The following is a 22,347-nucleotide window of genomic DNA, read 5'->3' on the forward strand; positions in this document are numbered from 1 at the left end:
AGCTGCCAGTCAGCCCTGTGTGGTCTTTCCTTGGGGGTGCAAAGCAGAGAACCAAAATGCTTCCAGGGTTCCTGGATTTCTGCAGTCTCTGTTTTCTGGAGGTATCTGGCCAGGTCAACACTCTCCAGGTGTTTTTGCGAATGTGGCAAGAAGGCTTAGGGCAGGCTCTTTGCTCCATTGGTTCCACAGCCCATAGGGAAGTGTGTCTGCCTGTTACCAAATGCACAGGTGGATGAGACTCTTCTGGGCACATGCTGCTGGATCCCACAGCAACCATAAAGGCACTTTGGTTGGTGCATAGATATCTGATTCTATGTTGAACATCTCACTCACCATGATGCTGATGCCAGTCTTGTGTTCCTCTTCTTCTCCTGAACATAATTTCCCTCGTGTTTTTCTTTTCCCCTTCATTAACAAACTTCTCAAGAGCAGGTTCTCTAATCTTCTCATACCACCCCCTCTTCTGTAGTCACCGTGCAGTTAACCCTTCATTATTCTCCAGCGCCATGACAGCATCCCCTTTTCCTGTCCTTCAGCTTCCTTAACCACATCAAATCTCTCTCGTTACTCTCCATGACCCTTAACGACATAGACCTCTTCAGCAAAGAATTTTTTTCAAACTCTTCCTGATTTTAAAAATAATATGCATAGTAAAAGTAGAAAGGAGAAAAATGAGTCATCCCCAAAACAATATTGGGTCTTCTGTGATGCCTTTCTTCTCTAGCCAACTCGTGCCCACCCTTACAGATAAAATTTGTAAGCCTTCCCCAATTCTTCTGCCTTCTAAGTTTTATGGTTTCTCTATATCCTATAGTCTTGTATTTTTTCCTCATTGCACTAAAGTCTGGTTTTTAAGTAGAATGTTGTATATATTGAATGCCTTCACTAGATCATAAACTATGGGGACAGGAAATGTCTATTCTCCTCGTGATTATATACTCAGCATCTAATACAGATGCTGTAGATCAAATATTTGTTAAACGAGTGAACAAATTAATGCTGTTTACACTGTCTTCTGAATACCCTTAATGTCCTACACCTTCAGTTATACTCTGCCCTGTTCCTGGAAGATGGGGACTGTTACCATTGCAAGACTTTATTTAGCCACCTGCAGTCTTCAAGGGGCTGATATTGGGACCATGGGTCTCGACTTTGAGCAGCTCTGGGCCTCAGCTTTCTCTCCACTGTGAGATTAAGAAGTTGGACTGGATAAAAGTGTTCAAACCCTATGTAGAGCCATAGCAATCCCTCGGATCCCCTTCCAGGGCTGCCTAATTGAAATGTCACACTCTAAGTCTCAGACTCGGAAACAGACGAGGAGCCTCCCCTCAGCTCAGGTTCTGGCAAATTCTTGTCAGCTGCTGGGTATAGAGTAGGCTCTCGAATATACATTTGCTTAATGAGTACTGCCTACAGGTAAGGCAGGGATGGGGCCTTACTTAAGACAAAGGTCTTTTTTGAGATACTCATCAACCACATGTGAATGAAATGTGGCTGGTCCAGATGGAGATGGCTAAAAGCCTAAAACTATCAACTAGATTTTGAAGACTTGGTGCCAAATAAGCATGTTAAATGTCTAATTGGTATATTATATACTGAAATATTTTGGACATATTAGATTAAGATGTATTATATTGAATGTCACCTGCCCCTTTTAATATGGCTACTAGAAAATTTAAAATTACCTATGTGCCCGACATTAAAGGTTTTCATCTGACAGCATTATTTGTGGTTTTTATTTAGCGCAGTAGCTTTGTTAATGTACATGCCCGTCGACACCCTGCCTCTCCGCTGTGACCCTTGGCCAGCAGAATCAACATCACTCGGAAGATTATGAGAAACGGCAGAACACCAGCTCCACCAACCCCAAACTTACCGGGTCAGACTCTGTTTTAGTTGGATTCCCAGGTGATCTGCATGCACGAATCTGAGAGGGTCTGATTGGGGGTCAACAAGGCCCCTATTGCCTCCCTGCCCATCAAACTTCTGCCTGTCCAATCCCATGGATTAGGGATTTGTAACCTGAGGGACCTGGATCCTTCTGGGGTGTGGGGAGCCTGTAGATGGGCCCTAGGAATCTGTGAAATACTAAAATTTTATGCAGCTCATTTTGTGAATGTAGGTGGCTTTTCATGAAGGGATGGCCATGTCACCAGCACTTGGGAAGTGGTGAGCAGGGCAGATGCTCGGGGTGAGGCCCAGCAACGCCCTAACAAGCTCTCCTGCGATCCTAACTTCCGGAGTCGAGAACCATGGAACAAGGTACTGGTGAGGGCTAAGCCATACACTACGTGATGATCTGGGGGGTGACACTGGCCTTCTCAGACATGGGCGTCATGGGATGGAGTTGCAAGATGCGGTCAGTGTTCAGCCGAGCATAAGGGTTATGAAAATGGGCCTAAATTTTTCACAAAACAGTGAAAGTACTTTCAGTCTCTTGAAGGCTGATGAAAGTCAACTCAAATGTTTATGTGAATGAGTAAGACCCTCCACAGGAGCTGAAGTCACCGATGGTAAACTACCATGTGATCTGGCTGTGTTTGCGGGTTTCACCCATTCCCCTATAGCAAACCAATTTATTAAAGCCAGTTTTTTTAAATACATTTATTAACCAATGTTAACACATTAAATGAATCTATATATTGCTAGTCAGAGCAGCTTACAAAATGCCAGAATGCATCATAGAACTGGACAGCCACAATGAGTAAATTACAATGTGCATAGTGGCTAAGCTCAACACCTTGATATAGCTTTATGATTTGCAGAAAATTTTTAATAATGATTCCTAAAACAATCAGTTGTAATTTTACCTAAACTTTTACAAAACCAGGCCACAATCTCTTTTTTTTAATTTTGTTTTTTTTTTTTTTTTTAACACACAGTTTTCACGCTGTAGTAACTTGGAAATGTGCAACCGTGTCAACGGAGACAAAAAAGCCAAAGTAACACGAATCTTACTTTCATGCAGCTATCAGTTAAATAGTACATACTCTGGAATGATTTTACACCAAAAATATTTCCACAATAACTTGCTCTCATAGGGGTGGATCGAAGTTTTAAAACTTGAAAAACAATCAGAGAAGGTAAGTGTTCTCGGTTACAACGTCTCAGTCAGACCACGGCACCATGGCGACGCTGACGATCACACAGCAATGGGGGGGGAGGGGAACAGGACGCCCAGTCGCTGCCTTATTCAGGCGCGGTGCTGAGTGGGCCGCCAGGCAGCAGCTTGTCGATTAACTCGTGTCACCACCTCAACAGCATCAGGACTGGATGGAGGATTATTTCACAGAAGACTTAGTTACATTTTCATCTTTAGAGTGACCCTGACAAACCTGGAGAAAACTTTTAAAAAGGTTTTCCTCCTGATTCTCTCACTTCCATGGTGTGTAATTGCTTTAATAAATATCAAAGGTCTAAATAAATATTTACAAATTATTTCTCTAACCTTTAAAAATAACTAAATGATAAATGGGAATTTGACTTGGTCTAAGCTCAGTCTTTGAAAAAACAAATGGCGAGATTTAAAAAAAAAGTAATTTAAGTTTTCCTGGCTGAATTTTATATATCTATGTATAAAAAAATCATTATTCAACTATCGATCCATTCCTATTGGTAATGCTTCTTAATCCAGACATTCCGCAAAATACAGACTTTTTACAAATCACGGCATCTTTAATACAAGAAAATTAACATGCATTATTCTTCATTCTGTGTACAGTGATGGAGTTCATTAGTAGGCAATGACCCATTACTACAAACATAACGGCCTCTGTGAAACTTAAGTGCTTTCTTTCCTTTTAGTATTAATTTACAATATACGAGGTGACACCAGATAATAGGCAATCAGATGATACTTGGGGAGGGAAGGGAAGCATTAAAGAAATTTGTATGCCTCATCTATAATTTCATGGATGGATAAAGGTAGTTTTTGGCTTTTTATTTTTTGTTTATCTTGTTACAAGCACTCACGTTAGGACAAAGATGAAATGTGCAAACTTTAAAATTTAAATATTCATTTTCTCTAAGATCCAGCTCAGTAAAAGATTACCCCAGTTCCCTGCAATTTTAAACTACAAGATCAAAGCTAATAATTTGTTATAAAAGTTATATATTGAAAAGAAATAATGAAAAACACAATTGGGAAATATTTAAGAAAAAATATGCAGGACTAGCACCTGCTGTGTCAACCCTGTTCCCTAAATTCAATCATATACCCACTGGCATAACCAACAGATAATGCCTTTAAACAGTAAATTAAGCTGAACAAAACCAGCTCAACAAGGTTAAGAAATAAATTCCACATCAAGGTAGTATGTTTTATTTCTGAAACAGTTCTGTAGTTCTTACATTCAGATCTATTTTAAATGTGTCTTTGTTAAACTTGCTTGTCTTCACCTGTTGTTTTTTTTAAAGATCTGTTGTTAAAGGTTAAAATCTCTGTAAAACCTAAAAATGTTTTAAAATTTGCTGAAAATGCAACAAATTCTCAATTAAAATTTATTTAAAATAATACCCTCCACTGATGTTACTTTTACCCCCTGAAAAACTCCGGAGGAGCATTAACAAAAGATTTAAACTACTGTGCAAAATTTCTTCACGAAAAGTGTTTAAAGGCTGGTGCAAAATGGGAAGCAAATTCTAAACAATTTTGGCTTCTTGGAAACAAAAACCGCTGTGTCTGAGAAGAGTGCGCGCCGGAGGCCCCCGGAAAGCCCGCCTTCATCTTTTCCGGCGACAGGTGCGCTTGTGCTCGGCGTGCCAGTGCTCCTGCTGGCACTTGATGGAGCAGTACGACGTGTTCCAGCAGCAGTGGTACATGGCCTCCTCCTCACAGTTGTAGCACTGCAGGGGAGAAATCGGGGCCGTGGTTAGACCTGCAGGATCCATGTGGCTCAGCCTTCCACGACTGTCGCCAAGAATATCCGAGTGTGTGGCATGCACCACGCCCAGCAGCCGGGAGCAGGGGGGCCACGGAAGCCGCGGCATTTAGCCCGTCACCAGCAAGTGTGGGCGTCCCTGGCACATCAGCTTCTCACTCTACTGCTCATCCCCATCAGCATACAAATCTAAAGAGCGGATTCGGGAAAGATGACAGGGTGTGAAGCACCACGCATCTCTCCCCGTGTGGACAACAACTGCATCGACAGAATCGGTCTTAAGTAACTATTCTGGAACTCTGCAGTCTCCTGAAGGCTTCCAATTTCTCGGGGAAGTTGGGGACAGTAAATTCTGATTAATTTTGGTCAATTTCAGCTCTTAGCACAGTAGCAACTGCCTCCCACCTCCAGCCGCGTGGTGGCCGCTGTGTATGCGCAGAACTAAGGGCATCGAAGGGGAAGCTTAGAAAGTGTGCACGCCCAAGGAGAGGCTCAGAAAAGACCTGAGAAGTCCTTAAGTTTGTGCCTCAGACGGATTCTCAGCACAAAGACAGCCAAAACAAAAATCAGCAAACCTGAAAAGGCGGAGAAAAGAGTTCCAGAGTTACCACATAATTAGATTCAAATGTCCAGTGTTCCGCCTCAACAACAAAAAAATGAAGGTATATAAATAGGAACATTCAAAGAAAAAAAAACAACTGTCCCTGAAAAGGGCCTAACAGCAGAGATATTAAAGACTTTAATAGCTGTTTTAAAGATGCTCAAAGAACTAAAGAGAGATGTGGAGAAAGTTAATGTGTGTGAACAAAATGGAAATACCATTAAAAAGAAACCAAAAAGAAAATCTGGAGCTGCAAAGTCCATTAACTGAAACACTGATTCTCTGAAGACAAATCCAAGCAGAACCTGAGGGACTGGGGGACACTGTCCAGTGTCTGGGAACCTCACAGAAGGAGAGAAGACAGGGTAGAGATTATGTGCGGAGATAATGGCTGAAAACTTCTCAATCTGATAGAAGATGTGAACATAAATATCCAAGAAGCTCAAGGAATTCCAAGTCAGAGGACCTCAATGAGACACACATCAAGACACGTTATCTCCAAACTTTCTAAAGCCCAAGTTAAAAGAGAATTCTGGAAGCCTACAAGAGAAACTGTCACATGCAAAGGATCATCAATATGTTACCATCAGCTTTGTCATCAGAAACTCTGGAGGCCAGAAGACAGTGGGCTGATATCTTCAAAGTGCCAAAAGAGAAATACTGTCAATGCAGAATCCTATATTCAGCAGAACTGTCCTTCTAAACATGAGGGATAAATTTTAAAATTCCCAGATACTCAAAAGCTGAGGGAACTTGTGACCTGCCCTCTAAGAAATGCTCAGGGGAGTCCTACAAGGTGAAGAGAAAGGACACCAGCCAATACCTCAAATTTGTTAAGGGAAACAATAAAGGTTACAGCAGAGATAAATGAAACAGCATAAAAACAATAGAGAAAATCCGTGAAATCCAACGTTGTTTTTTTTGTCAATTTTATTATCTTTTCAATCTTTTAACTAGATGGACTGAGAGAACTCAAATTACTAAAATCAGAAATGAAAGTGGGGATCTTACTACTGATTCTACAGAAATATGAAGGATTTTAAGAAAGTACTATTAACTGTTCCGTCTTAGAAAACTTAAGAACTAGATAAAATGGACAAATTCCCAGAAGAATAAAACTTACCAAGACTAACTCAAAGAAATTTAAGCATATTGAATGACTAATAAAAATCTCTCAATAAAAAAGAGCCCTGGGGGCGCCTGGGTGGCTCAGATGGTTAAGCGTCTGCCTTTGGCTCAGGTCATGATCCCAGGGTCCTGGGATCGAGTCCCGCATCGGACTCCCTGCTCCTTGGGAGCCTGCTTCTCTCTCTCTCTCTCTCTGTCTGTCTCTCATGAGTAAATAAATAAAATCTTTAAAAAAAAAAAAGAGCCCTGGAATTGCTGGCTACTCTAGTAAATTCTAGCATATAGTTAAGGACCAATAGCAATCCTTCCCAAACTTTCCCCTAACACTGTAGTATAGGAAACACTTCCTACCTCATTCTGTGAATCCAGCATAACCTGACACCAAAGCCAGACAGAGACACTACAAGGAACAAAAACTATACATCAGGATGCCTTCTGAACAGTGGGACAGAATCCTCCACAAAAGATTAGCAGCACAGTAAAAGGATTCTATACCAGGACCATGTGGGACATAGTCCTGTGACACAAGAGTGATCCAAAATACGAAAATCGATCTGTAATATGCACATCAACACAACGAGGAAAAAACCCACATGAGCATCTCAACTGATGTAGAAAAAGCATCTGACAAAATGCAACACACCCTTTCATGATAAACACTCAACAGGAATAGAAGGAAACTGCCACATATGAAAAACCCACAGCAAACATCACACTTAGTGAAACACTGAAAGTTTTTCCTCTAAAATCAGGAACAAGGCAAGAATGCACCCACTTTTACCACTTGTACTGAGCAGAGTACAGGAAGTTCTAGCCACGGCAACCAGGCAAAAAAATGAGATCCATACTTGAATAAACTTACCTGTTTGCATATGGTTTGATCTTCAGAGTTTTCTACACCTAAGACTCCAGAACAAAGCTCTTTAGAACAAATGAATACCGCAATGTAGCAGGACGCAAAGTCATAAAATCAGCTGCATTTCTAACAGGAACAATGAACAATCTCAAAAGGAAACGATGAAAACAATTCTGTTTAAAATCACTCAAAGAAGAATACGTAGGAATTAACTTAACCAAGGAGGGAAAGCCTGCACAACAAACACTACCTAATACCGCTGAAAGGAATTCAAGACATGAACAAATGGAAACCCACCCCGTGTTTGTGGATTGGAGGACATCATACTGTTAAAATGTCAGCAGGACCCAACGCCATCTACAGATTCAGTGCCATCCCTACCAAAATCTCAAACTTTTTCAGATATAGAAAACCTATCCTAAAATTCATGTGGAATCTCAATGGACCCCAAATAGCCAAAATCAACTTGAAGACAAGAAGGAGAAACTGGAGGACTCACACTTCCTCATTTCAAACCTACTACAAAAGCTACAGTAACCAAACCACGTGGTACTGGCATAAAAACAGACAGACAGACGAAGGGAGGTGAACTGGCATAAAAACAGACAGACGGACGAGGGGAGGTGAACAGAAAGCCCAGAAAGAAACCCTCACATAGTGAAAGGACTTTTGACGAGGATGCCAAGACCTCTCGATGGGGAGCCGACAGTCTTTTCAACAGAATGGGCTGGGGACACTGCATCTCCACATGCAAAGGAGGAGGCTGGACCCCTACCTAACAGCACACACACACATTAACTCAAAATGGATCAAAGACCTCAATGTAAGGCCTAACACGATAAAACTCTGGAAGAAAACGTAGGACAAAAGCTTCACGACACTGGATTTGGCAATGATTTCTTGGATGTGACCAAAGGCACAGGCAACAAAAGAAAAAATGAAGTGACTTCATAAAAATTCTAAAAGGTCGTACATCAGGAGACACTGTCTACAGAGTAGACTGAGAAAAATATCTGTAAATCATACATCTGGTTAAGAATTAACATCCAGGGGACACCTGGGTGGCTCAGTCGGTTAAGCCTCTGCCTTCGGCTCAGGTCATGATTCCAGGGTCCTGGGATCGAGTCCCACATCGGGCTCCTTGCTCAGCAAGGAGCCTGCTTCTCCCTCTGCCTGCCTCTGTCTGTCTCTCTCTCTGATAAATAAATAAAATCTTTAAAAAAAAAATAAAAATAAAAATAAAAAGAATTAACATCCAGAATATATACAAAACTTCTGATACTAACAACCTGACTCAAAAACGGGCAAAGAAGTTGAGGAGACACATCCCCAAAGATACAAGAATAAGCACATGCGAAGACGCTCGACGTCTGAGCACCAGGGAAACGCAAATCAAAACCACAATGAGGTACCGCCTCACACCTGTCAGAACGGCTAGACCCAAAAAGACAGGAAATAACAAGTGTTGGCGAAGAGGCGGAGACAGGGGACCCTCGTGCACTGCTGGTGGGAATGCAAGCTGGTGCAGCCAGTGTGGAGAACAGTATGGAGGTTCCTCAAGATGTAAAAATAGAGCTACCCTGCGCCCCAGCAATCCCACTACTGGGTGTCTGTCCAAAGGAAATGAAATCAGGACACAGAAAAGATATCGGCAGCCCCACTTCACTGCAGCGTATTCACCAAAGCACAGAACCTAAGTGTCCATCAGCGGACGAGTGGACAAAGAAGATGCGGTACACATACCCGGCAGACAGACGGCAACTCGGCTGTTGCGACAGGCTGGAGATGCGCAGAGGGAGCGGAGAGCCGGGTGCCGCGGGGCGCTCCGGCGGCCTCACAGCTGGGAAAGGCTGAAACAGCAGTGTGCTATTCCCTGTTCCAGCCTCCTCTTCCCGTTTCTTTGATTCTTCAGTAAACTTACAGGGGTTTTTCCCGTAAGTCTAGTGCCCACTTTTTAGCTTTTGCTTGTCTTTGCGTGAAGACAGAATTACAGACGAGTGCGGGGACTGTGTGTGGTGATGATCTTGAGCACACCTTAATTCCCATTGGGTGATATTTATTTCCTTACTCATCTGCTTTTTCTACCAAGTTCTGAATTACATGCTAAGTTCCCTTTTCCTTTTTTTATCACAGTATTTATAACATTCACTTTCCTGAGGGAACATTTACTGGACATAGAAAGACCCTCTTCACAAAATGTAGTCTGGATCCAGTGAAGAATCGCAACACTTCTTACAGTAATTCATTACGAAACCAAGTTATGAGTTTTGGGGACCAAAACGTTTTCCCCAACAGTTAGCTGAGACAAGTAGACAGGTGTGCTCAGAGCTCCCAATCTAGGGCAAGAGTCACAAACACGACACGGAGAAAAAGGAACCGTGTGTCAGATTCTAAGAGGAGTTAGAGTCCAGTGAGATGCCATCAGAAAGCAAATCGAGTAAAAAGGATCTAATGTATAAATGTTATGCAGCAAAACCTAAAAATGTGCTGTTGTGATGCGGACACCAAGCGTGTCAGGAGTTAGCGGGCAAACGTCAGGGCACAGGACGTGCACCGATGGCTAAGTCCTGTCCATCAGACACACTGAGCATGCACTGAACGTTCATATACTCAACAAAATAACCCTGAGCAGTACTCAGTAACGTGGGTCGTGGAGTTCACAGAGGAGAGGACTTTTAGTAAAAATGTAAAAATTCTTTAAAGCTGATCATTTCACATCTGACCTTATTTCAGGTATAAACATCCCATATTCCACAAGGTCATTCTGAGCTGAGTTTCATCACACAGCGTTTCACCGTCCGCACACTGGGTGGAACATGTTCACAAGTCAGACTGAAATCATACAGATACTTACCCACTGCTTCTTCTTGGTCTGAGAAATCAGCTGTTTGTGCTGTGTCGCTAGCTTCTTGATTTCTTCTACAAACTCTTCTTTACACTTCTCCTTTACTTGCTTACATTTTCTGTCCATCTCACCCTGCATATTGGCTACAGCTTTATTTACAGCTTGTCGCTTCTCTTCTTCCATTTCCGAGCGCAGCTGGAATGAAAACGGTAGCCCGTAACCGTCTGCCCTCGATGGACATGGACCACCTCCCCCGAAAGAACCTTCCTCCACAGTTTCTACTTAACGGATGTACCTCTTCCCTTCATTTCCTCAAGAGCTGTACACGTCTTAGGTGAAGGAAAACAGGTATTATTATTAATTAAAATGCCACCTTAAGATGTGCCTAGTTTTAAAGAAGCTGCCTGGCTGGGCCCACGGGAACGCTATCCGAGAACTCCTGTCATGCTCGGGGTCCTTGGGAGGGCGGCTTTACCTTTTCCAGAGCTTCCCGCACAACTCTTTCTGTTTCTCGCTTGTGGTCAGACTTCATTCGGTCTTTAAAGTCATTGAAAATCTTGGTGTATTTGTCGTGGCACATGCTCTGACAGACGCCGTCACCGGTGGTCTGGGTGCTTCGATGCAGCATTCGTGGGGAAGAGGCACTTAACTTCTTGGTCTGAGTGGACACAGAAACCTTTTCGATTGGCTGAGGCATCGTGGGGATCTCCTGGCTGGAACTCACAGCTTCCGTCTCTGGCTCTGGTTCCTATAGGACAAGAACAGTACGCAGACGTGACACAATGCCGCCCAACCGCCCACTGGTTCAAGAGCAAGCTTGGTCAGACCAGAACGATGGTGACGAGCTACTATTACAGCCCATGCAATCAAGACGGCAAATTCTGTGTATTTTAGCACAACTAAACCGACGGAAAAAACCCCAAAAACATCTATGCAATTAATAGCCACGATAATTGGAAATAGGAACTTCGTCTATAAGTTTGTTGCAAATGAACACTACGGTCTTGGCTTCTCAGACTAAACAGAAATATATAAAACAGAAAACCCTTATCAATGTAGAGTCAGTGCTGTGGACTAGATTCATTAACAGACATCTTAAAGTTCTAAACCACTCCTCCCTAAGTAAGCATCTGGAATTGTGCCAAGAGGAACACCTGGTTTTAGAGCATGAATCTGTAATTTTGAAAGGCTGAGCTTATACTTTCCTCCAGTTTTTCAACGTTGACCTAACTGAAGGATTGGGTAAATGCTTTGTTTTCAATAATGCTGAGTAAATATCAGAGTTCAGATGCAGACTGTGGGTGTGCGCGTTTTTCTAGCGACGAGGGCGGGCAGAAGATGGGGCCCCTGACGGCAGCGTTTCAGGGGCACTGCTGGACCAAACTGTCATGACCGTGGCCAACACAATGCCACCTGGACGCTGCAACGCGGGCCACTTACTTCCTTTTTGGGTTCCACACTTTGATTACGTCGTCCTTTCTTTGCTCTTGGTTCCTGAGTGACCTTTAGCTGCGGGCATCATAAGAGGGGCAGCATGTTATTCCAGACAGTACGGACACTGGCCAGGGGCCCGCAGGTGAGCCGTGAGTAACCTGCCCCCTCAAGCCCACGCAGCCCCCACACACAGAGCTCCCGCACAGGGCAGGGACGGGGGCTGGCGTGCTGCGCACTGGCTGGCTCGCTGGTGAGTCAGGACCCGGGCTGTGGACTGCCTGTTTTGATTCCTGCGGCAGAGCGCTCGACCAACGTGTGGTACGAGGGGAGGAGTGCACGCTAACCGCGCTCCCATCCACAGTGACTGACAGGCAGCCTCCCGCGGGGACACCCACCTGCTCGTTACTGGTGGATGAGATGCTGGACTCCGCCTCCTCCTCCCCTCGGTCCTCGTTCTTGGACTTCCAGAACCTTCCTTCACGAAGGAAGCGCTGATGAAGCTCCAGCTCGTCACAAGCCTTCTTCCAGCCCATGCTGCGCTTCACGTGCAGCCGGTGAACGTTCACTGTGATGTCCTGTATGTTTTCCGATGGGATCCAGGCCCTTCAAGAAACACCAGAGGCACAGTTGGAAACTTCCAGAATGCTAGTACACTCTATCCAGTGCAAAGCAGGGCCTGGGGTGACTCCACGCCCAGCGGCCGTGGGTGACGGCTGCAATGCAGACACTCACCCAGGAGGAAGTGGGTGAGAACAGTTCTCAGAGCGGGACGACTCACGCGTACCTCAGCACTGCCCACAGCTTCCGTTAGCCAGGTCAGCGTGTCACAGCTCCTACCTGCCCAGGAAGGCGCTCACACCTGGCTCTGGGCAGACGAGAGCTGCAGGTCGTGAGTATACACAGATCGGACATACAACACAAGGGCATCCCAACTCTGTTCCCCACTCCCTGACATTGCTAGCACATCCGTATTCACTACACAAATCATCACTAATGATTTATCGTTCAGCAGCCAAGAACTCAGATATGAAAGTGTCTCTGAATTATGTGTAATACTGATCCAAAACTACTGGATGCAAAACTACATGCAGCTCTGCTGGGAAGAAGGCTAAAAACTCAAGAACATTTTCCTAGGCACTCACACCTTGACTGGACTTGCCTGTGTGCCCACCGACGGCACGACACACTCCAGAGTAAATGGGGCCTGACCGTGGGATCCTGCCTCACCCGACAGCGGCAGGAGCTGGCGCCCAGACGGGCTAGGGTAAGCCGGTGATTCGGGGCAGGACTGCGTGGTGCCGGCACACACAGCCTCTGCCGGGAAGGGAGTGTGTCCCAACCGAGAAGTGAGGACAGTGCGATGCGGCGTTGTGGCCCGGGGGCCTCGGGGATGTTCTGGAGAGAGGAGGGCGGCAGCTGGGCTGGATCTCAAAGGATGCGAGTGCCACAGGAGGGGAGAGAATCCCAGCGGAGGGAGGGGCACAAATGAGACAGAAAACAGTAAGGTGCACGAGATGTTCTCTAGAGCACCAAGTGGGGAAAGAGCACCTCACACACAGATTTGTTCTTCCTAGTCTTCTAAGCGCACGCGGTCAGCTTCCACCGGTGGCCTAGTGACGGGGGCTCAGACCCCTGCCTGAGGACCAAAGGGACCGAGGGAGTCACGGCACATACGCCTAAGCCATGAATACAGACCTCCACCTCGCAGCACAAGCTAAGCTATGTGCTTTACAATTTCAATACACGGTCCTAATGTTATAGCCTGGCAGCTGGACCCGTGAAATTGGGACTGCCACGTACATGTTTTTAAATATTCCACCCAGTGTCTCACCTGACAGTACATGCTTCATTAGAAACCCTACAAAGTAAACCCTACAAAGATAGTTAAAAGCTCCGAACTCTAACACAAAGACCACAGACGAAATCTGGCTTCTGGAGGAGCTCCCTGCCATTTGATCTTGAGTTAGTATCGTATTTACTCTTTAAGTCAACGATATTCATTGTCTATTATGTACCAGGCAGTCAGTAAGTATGTTTTCACTTTTTAAAAGCAGGGTTTCTGAGACAGATTTCTGTTGTTAGCAGTGTGGACTGCCTGGGATGATCTGTGACCCATGAGAGTATTTTTTCTCCTTAAATTGTCTACTTATCCCTTGGATATAATAAAATTGATTCACATCTGTTCTTAACATGAGACGTATTGTCTCCATGCGGTTCATACGGGCAGGCCTGTTCTCTTGGAATCCCTTCCATGACTGCAGATATCAGATTCCACTTTAAAGAGGACCACGCGTTATGCAATATGATCTACAAAAAACATCCTGCAAAGTAGGGTAAGTCTAATAAAAAGAAGTAGAATCTAATTTGGCTGTATCTACACATCTGTCGATCCTGAACATACACATTCTCCGACAGCTCGGTGATCTGTTGGCAAATGAACTCAAAATGGTGTGCTTCTTCCTGCCCATGACTCCCGGCTGCCTCCAGGAACCTGCAGCAGAGGGAGTCAGCCTTGCTGGCTGGCCCAACCTCTCCCGTTACTTCTTCCTCGGGAAGGAAACCTTGCAAATCCTAGAAGAATCATGCTCCCATGGAGCCGTTCCTCCTGGAGTGTGACACTTGCTCAGGGTCTTGGGGAAGGGCAGCGCGTTCCATACAGAGCATACAGAATAGGCGAGTCCAAGACCATTTTTTTGTATAAGGTTTTTTTCTCCCACCTATGTATAAAGACAGGATGAGGTGGCAGAAGTATTTATTAATAGTGACGCTGAATAACAGTGTGAATGTACACAGTACCACCGAGATGATCACTTAAAAATGGTTAATGTCGTAAAAATAATATGGGAATTTGCAGCTCGGGCCTTTATGAGCCATCTCTTCTTGGTGTGTGACATGTTGCTTCATTAAAACTCATGATTATAATTGTATAAGGTTCATTTTTTGATAAATCCAGTATTTTAGTAAGATGGAGTAGAACTTTAAAGGTACGTCCTCATCATTTACTTTAAGGATCGTGTTGGGTACATAGTAATGAGGAGCAGAAAAGGAAGAGGATTCTGGATTTCTTGTGAGGTCATGGATCTTTTTCAGCTGAGCCTTGGACGGCAGGGGTCTGTCCTGTGCAGGGCCTCACACACGACGTCAGCATGGAATATGTATAACATACAGAGTATGTTGTCAGAATGGCTGTTCTCAGTTAAGTTTCTAGGGGAGTCAAAAGTTAGATGTGAATTTCTGACTGGGGGGGCTTGGCACCCCTAACCTCACTCTTGTTTGAGGGTCAACTGTATTTTCTACAATAAAGTCCTCAGAGTCCCATCTGTCCAGAACTGTTTTGATTAAATCTTCCAGGAAATAATAAATTCAGAAGAAAAAAACCTCTGGAAATGTAATGTAATGTTGTAATTCTCTCTTCAGAACCCAAGTAGATTAGCTCACATGTTCTCTTAAAACATGATCTGAATAATATACTAAAGGACAAAAAAATACCATTCATGGTTGAAGATAGTGTAAGCCTGTCTGAACGTGGATGAAAAACTGTAACACAGGCACTAAACAGTTCGAACATTTTACAAACCGCCCGAATTCTTGGTTTTTCTATGTTACCTAGATCTTCCGTCACGTGGGATCTGCAGTAACACGTATCTTTATGACGTCCCTGCTGCCAACCACGCACTCTGCTTCAGTGATTGTGTATAAAGGTTTCGTTAACCCTTGCAAGGACTCTTTGGAGACAGGTCTTACTGAAGCCCTGGCTGTGGGTGAGGGACTAGACAACGGTCTGCGACGGGGAGACAGAGCAGAGCCGCGATGCTGTCCTCCGCGTCCCTGCCTCGCATGCGCTGCCTGTTCCCACGGCAGACGGAACACACCGGGTGTGATGCACTGAGAACACCGAAAACCACCACAGCTCGTTCACGTTGCATCACTTATGTCTCCTGCCCCGAGAGGGCCCGCTAAGCGCGCATCTGTGAAGGAAGTGAAGGAACTACTCTTTTGGAAATTAGTCGCAGGTTTCTTGCCACTAAACTTGGTTTTTTTTTTGCTTGTTCATTTATTTCTTTTTAATTTTTTAAATTCTTTATTTAAATTCCACTAAAAATGCTTGCCACTGAATTTCTATTTAAACGAAGACTATGGAGAGGAATGCAGTCCCTTGCTGTGTAGCTTATCACAGCAGTGACAACTGCACAAACCCCACGTGTCAGGCACACGGGAGGCGCTGCAGGACTCGCAAAGGCCTGCGGACCACGTCTTGGATGCGGTGCCTTCCCTGCGGCTGCCGTGTCTGGGGACCCTTGTCAGCGTCCAGTCAGCCCTACTAGTGAGTATTACTCAGGACCATACTTCACCGCTCAATAAATGTTAAGGTCTTGGCATCACAACGAAGGAGGCAGCTATGATTTCATAGTACAGTTCACATTCTTTACTGTTGGGATACATGTATTCGCACATGACGAAAAGGTGAACTTTCAGGCTTTGCTATACACACCTCCCTAGCAACAGGAACCCAAAAATCTAGGTTGAAAACAAGGTCTGGGAGTGACATGTGTGTAATCCTGAACACACCTCAGATCACAGCATCCACACGGCCTCCTGCTCCCGTCAATGACTATGTGTGTGGCCCGAACAGAGCTTTAAGGCGACTGAGACCACGTCCAGTCATCACGGACCGCGGAGCGGCCACACTCCGGGAGTCCTCCCAACCTCCTACCTCACCACGTCCCACCGTGTCAGGCACTGAAGCTACCACCATTGTCTCTGGCCACTGTCCAGTACGTGCTGACCCACTGGAACGGAGTAAACACTTTACAAGCCCAAATGAACAAAACAAAACAAAACAGAAGGTAGAAATGACAAAGTATTAGTGACTTCCTATTCTGGGTGGTAGGTTTCCTGGTTTTATTCATTTTTTCCCCTGTACTTATGTATTCTATTGAATTCTCAAGAACAAAGGAAAAGATAATTAACCAAAATAAATCAATGGATAGTAAGTGCAAAAAAAAACGTGTTTCTCCAGATTAGAGTAAGTTCCAGGTTGTTTCTAACGGAGGGGCTCTCCGAACACCAAGGACCACCTGGCGGGCACCACGGTTGCCAGGAGGTCAGCGGTGAAGGCGGGGCCATGCTCACCTTTGGTGGTGGTGACCAAAGAAGCGGACGTCCACCTGGTTGTCCTCCTTCTGCAGGACTTTGGCAGGCCAGAATCCAAAGCCTTTCATTTTAGCCCAAACGAGTTCATGATTAGGTATCTGGAAATAAAATGTTTTACCTTGTCACATTGTTTTTTTAAATACAAGTACATCATTAGTAATGAACAACCTAGTAAGTATAGTCCATTATCTCAAAAGTATTTTTTTTTTAACTCCTAAACCCATAGAACTTTTTCTCAGATTGATTCTGCCTTTAAGAAATATACCAAGGGCACCTGGGTGGCTCAGTTGGTTAAGCGACTGCCTTCGGCTCAGGTCATGATCCTGGAGTCCCGGGATCGAGTCCCGCATCGGGCTCCCTGCTCGGCAGGGAGTCTGCTTCTCCCTCTGACCCTCCCCCCTCTCATGTACTCGCTCTCTCTCATTCTCTCTCTCTCAAATAAATAAATAAAATCTTAAAAAAAAAAAAAGAAATATACCAAAAAACTGCAATCTGCATAAAAGGAGCGATGTGGACCCTCGGCTCTCAGAAGAGACAGCCTGCAGCACTTATGGACAAGGCAGTCCCCATGGCCAGCCGAGGCATGTGAGTAACAGTGGTAAACACCATGTCCTCACTGCGCTGGGAGGTGCAGACCAATGCCTTGGAGCCGGTTAGGAATGGGAGTGTGAGGCCCTCCTCCAGGCTTGCTGAATCAGAGAGACACCCACGTGCCTGGGAAGCACAGTGAGGTCCTGAAGAGGCGGCCCCTGGCGCCCAGGGCCTGGCTGCTGTCCCTCCAATCACAGGGAGCGAGCACCCTTCCTGAAATCGTGTCACTCCAGGAGACAGCACACAGCTACAAGCATACGCAAAGCCTTATCCTTCTTGTGAAAGAATGAGGGAAAAGGCAGAAATTCACTTCGTTATATATTAAGGGACCCAGAGTTTATTCTTAAGTTCCTCATTTTAAAGTCAGAAATGGATAATGATGCCAAGTTGTTAACCCTGTGTTTCAGGTTTTATGCTCATTAAAACCACATACACTATGATAGAAAAATATCTCGGAAGGATTGTAAGCCTTGAGCAAACTGGAAATAAACTTCCTTAGAATAGTACATCACACACTTAAGAGGTAAAAAACAGAAAATCACAAAATTTCACATACACAAGGATAGCAGAACCAATTGTCAGGACGAGCATTTGACAAATAGAAGCAATTCTTGCAAAGCTGTAGTTCATCCAGCTAGAAAAGAAAAGCAACTATTTTAGCCTACATAAAACATGAACATTCAACTATATAAAACAGATCCGTGTAATTAACAAAATTCTCTCTCATGTGCATCATCAGTCTTGCATTTTCTTCCTAAGCTTAACCATTTCATTTTTCAATAAATACTGGGATAGCAGCCACTCTCCCGTTCATACCACCTGCATGTCCGACCTATGCTCCCAGCCTGGCCCCTGCTGTCCCACCGGTCAGCCCTCACATGAAATGCTATGTCCTCAGACAGGTCGGGCTGACCTGCCCATCATAAATACCCAGTACCGACAACAGCAGTTCTTACCCTGCCTCGTTCCTCATTCTCTGCCCCAGTCCTTGTTTGCCTTCCTAACACTCTTTCACAACTTGTAAAGACATGTATTTTGTCTGTTTCTTTTTTGAGTCTTTCTTCAGAGTAAAGCCCCATGAGCAGAGAGCAGTACCTTGACCACCACTTTATCCCTAACACACTGCACAGCACAGAGCACTCAATAAATATTTGTTGAAATGAGAGAAAAAAACAAAGGTCAAACTTGAAATCAAGAAACAAGAGTTTTTATATAAATTAAGACAATTTTGCAAGATTCAGTATGGTTTCATGTGAATGTGTCCAATCAAAAAAACGTTCCCTAATATATAATTCATTTATTGTATAAATAAGAACTTTGTGGTGTGGGGTTTTTTGCCTGTAAAATCTATATAGGAACTCAAACGTGAATCTTTCATTTAAAGAGGTAACATTTCTGCACAGTGAAGGAAACAATCAACAAAACAAAAAGGCAACCTAATGAAGGGGAGAAGATATTTGCAAATGATATATCCAATAAGGGGTTAATATCCAAAATACATAAAGAACTACCACACCTCAAAACCAAAAAAAAAAATCCAATTAAAAATGAACAGAGGAACTAAACAGACATTTTTCCAAAGACTGTACACTCTGAAAACTATAAAACACTGATAAGAGAAATTGAAGATGACACAAAGAAATGGAAAGGCATTCCATGTTCATGGACTGAGAACAAATATTGTGAAAATATTAGCAATCTACGCATTTAAAGCAATCCCTAGCAAAATACCACCAGCATTTTTCACAGAGCTAGGACAAACAATCCTAAAATTTGTATGGAACCACAAAAGACCCTGAATAGGCAAAGTAATACTGAAAAAGAAAAGCAAAGCTGGTGGCATCACAAGAGCAGTTACAGAAGAGGAAACAAACTTTCTTCGTAGAAGTTACTTAACAACTAAATCTAACTCCCAGGATTTCTGGCAGCATTATTTCCATGTATGTCAGACGTGGAAACAAAACTATTCAAGCTCTATTACAAAGCTGTGATCACCAGCACAGTATGGTACTGACACAAAAACAGACACACAGATCAAGTGTGAACAGAGAATAGAGAGCACAGAAATGGACCCTCAACTCTATGGTCTACTAATCTTCGACAAAGCAGGAAAGAATATCCAATAGAAAAAAGACAGTCTCTTCAACAAATGGTGTTGAGAAAACTGGACAGCCACATGCAGAAGAATGAAAATGGACCACTTCCTCATACCACACACAAAAATAGACTCAAAATGGATTAAAGACCTCAATGTGAGACAGGAATCCATCAAAATCTTAAAGAACACAGGCAACAACCTCTTTGACCTCAGCTGCAGCAACTTCTTGCTAGACATGTCTCCAAGGCAAGGGAAATAAAAGCAAGAATGAACTACTGGGATCATCAAGATAAAAAGCTTCTGCACAGCAAAAGAAAAGGTCAACAAAACTAAAAGTCAACCGACGGAATGGGAGAAAATATTCGCAAATGTCTTACCAGATAAAGGGCTAGTATCCAAAATGCATAAAGAACTTCTCAGACGCAACACCCAAAAAACAAATAATCCAGTCAAGAAATGGGCAGAAAACATAAACAGACACTTCTTCAAAGAAGACATACAAATGGCCAACAGACACATGAAAAAATGCTAAGTATCACTTGACATCAGGGAAATACAAATCAAAACCACAATGAGAAAACAAGTCAGGAAACGACAGATGTTGGTGAGGATGCGGAAAAAGGGGAACCCTCCTACACTGTTGGTGGGAATGCAAGCTGGTGCAGCGACTCTGGAAAACAGTATGGCGTTTCCTCAAAAAGTTAAAAATAGAACTACCCTGTGATCCAGCAAGTGCACTAGTAGATATTTACCCAAAGGAAACAAAAACACTAATTCAAAGGGGCACATGCACCCTGATGTTTATAGCAGTGTTATTTACAATAGCCAAACTATGGAGACAGCCCATATGTCCACTGATGAATGAATAAAGAAGAGGTGGTATATACACAATGGAATATTACGCAGCCATCAAAAAGAATGAAATCTTGCCATTTGCAACAACATGGATGGAACTAGAGAGTCTTATACTAAGTGAAATAAGTCAGTCAGAGAAAGACAAATACCATGTGATTTTACTCATATGTGGAATCTGAAAAACCAACCAAACAAACAACAAAAATAAAAGCAACTCATGAACACAGAGAACAAACTGGTGGTTGCAGAGGGGAGGGGGGGTGGGGGGCCCCGTCAGCCATAAAGTTAGTCTGTCTCAGGGATGAGCAGGGATGCTGTCAGTCACAGTGTAATGACGCTGTGTGGTGCGGGAAGCACTACGCTTGTCCAGATGAGCAGTGAATGATGGGTGGACTTGGAAGCCTGACATTACCACAACAATGTATGTCAACTACACTTCAACGTAAAAATAAAAAAGAGGCTAACATTTATTGAGTGTCTGCCCAGTGCCACACACCTGCCTGCCTCACGTAACCAACACCCTTGAGAGCAGTTACAGAAGAGGAAACAAACTTTCTTCGTAGAAGTTACTTAACAACTAGATCTAACTCCCAGGATTTCTGGCAGCATTATTTCCATGTATGTCAGACATGGAAACAAAACTATATTTAAGGGGAATGGCAAAGCTGAAGGCGTGTGAGAGTGGAACTCTGGAGTGCGGCCGGTGTCGCACTGTGGGGGGTGGGCGGTACCTCGTGACAGGTGTCCTTGTACAGCATCCGTGCTATGTCCGCCTGCTCACTGTCTGCTGTAATTAAAGGCAGAGATGACCTATTACCAGTAATCTAGAAACACAAGACGGCCCCAAGTAATACATTTACATTTCTTTCAGGGAGACACAAGTGGACAGGTACCATTTTAAACAAAGATGTCTATTCTAAATAAAGTTCAGGCAGCAAAACAACATTTTACGGGCAGCTTTCATGCTGCTTTCAAGAGAGCACTGAACCTCTAGGTCCAGACGGCCTCTATCTTTCCCTTGGAATGATGGGACATTAATTAATCAAAGTGCTTATAAAAAGCCCTTCAACTAAGTTTATGTCTAAAACTATAAGGAATAACGTTTTCATCATTTACTGTGCTGGAGTTCTGGGCCACTTTTATAAGCCAAAACCACATTACCAAATATTTTTGAGTTGAGACCCTGACATTATTACTTAGAAATCATTAAGGTATTAATGTTTTGAATGTATGTTCTGTCAAAGGTATTTCCCGACACAGAACGTAAATAGTATGGAGAAACATGCACAGAAAAGAAAAACCATTCAACCTCCATAGAAAATCACGGTGTTGTGCAGAAGCAGCTGAGCGTCCGCTTTGAATTCTTCGTAACTTCGGTACTTTCCTTCATTCACCTTCTGCAGAGGGCGACAGAGTCTAGTATTACACAGACAGGGTTAGAGCACGGGGACACAGCAGAACTCTCCAGGACACTATGACCGCTCCCATGTCCCACAGCACGGAAGGGACACATGTGAGGACCTGGACAAGCCCACCTGCAGCTGGAATATCACGGTCAGGCGGCCCCCGCCCACCCCGCTAAGCTGCCGGCTGAGCTCCGCCTGCCACGTGCACCTCTCATTCTGCGGCGATGAAAACACACTGCTTCTGAGCGCTGTGACGAAGGGGAGCTCTGCTCAGTGCGCTAGGGAGACCCGAACTACACACCTACCATCTGTACAACACACTGTACAAAGACTGAAAAAAGACAACCACTGTTAGCCTCTGTGACGCTTTACCATGACCACAAAGAAGACACATTTATAATTCTGAAGTGGGACTGGGAAGTGAATTATAAATAACTTTAAAATAAGGTCCTAGGTGCATGCCACGCAAGGGTTCCTCCTACACTAGACACTGTATACG

At 44.1% G+C, this 22,347-nt stretch overlaps 1 protein-coding gene across 10 annotated transcripts in view; it reads right to left on the bottom strand.

The window, feature by feature from the left end:
• Nucleotides 1–2,589: 2,589 nt before the first annotated feature.
• The window catches only part of ZMYND11 (zinc finger MYND-type containing 11), a 128,977-nt gene continuing 109,219 nt past the window's right edge, over nucleotides 2,590–22,347 (bottom strand). For 7 of the 10 annotated variants that reach the window (XM_035021761.1, XM_035021759.1, XM_035021760.1 and 4 more), the window contains 9 exons: nucleotides 21,752–21,839; nucleotides 21,174–21,229; nucleotides 18,046–18,123; nucleotides 16,878–16,996; nucleotides 12,140–12,347; nucleotides 11,751–11,819; nucleotides 10,786–11,058; nucleotides 10,320–10,505; nucleotides 2,590–4,845 (listed from right to left, as the gene is read on the bottom strand). In XM_035021761.1, coding sequence (XP_034877652.1) covers nucleotides 4,723–4,845; nucleotides 10,320–10,505; nucleotides 10,786–11,058; nucleotides 11,751–11,819; nucleotides 12,140–12,347; nucleotides 16,878–16,996; nucleotides 18,046–18,123; nucleotides 21,174–21,229; nucleotides 21,752–21,839 — 1,200 coding nt within the window. In that variant the 3' untranslated portion in view covers nucleotides 2,590–4,722. The remainder of the gene's footprint in view (nucleotides 4,846–10,319; nucleotides 10,506–10,785; nucleotides 11,059–11,750; nucleotides 11,820–12,139; nucleotides 12,348–16,877; nucleotides 16,997–18,045; nucleotides 18,124–21,173; nucleotides 21,230–21,751; nucleotides 21,840–22,347) is intronic. The other 3 variants (XM_035021766.1, XM_035021764.1, XM_035021762.1) reach the window with 1 other exon arrangement.

Source organism: Mirounga leonina, unplaced genomic scaffold, assembly GCF_011800145.1.
Source record: "Mirounga leonina isolate KUSES-001 unplaced genomic scaffold, KU_Mleo_1.0 Mir_175, whole genome shotgun sequence".
NCBI lineage: Eukaryota > Metazoa > Chordata > Mammalia > Carnivora > Phocidae > Mirounga > Mirounga leonina.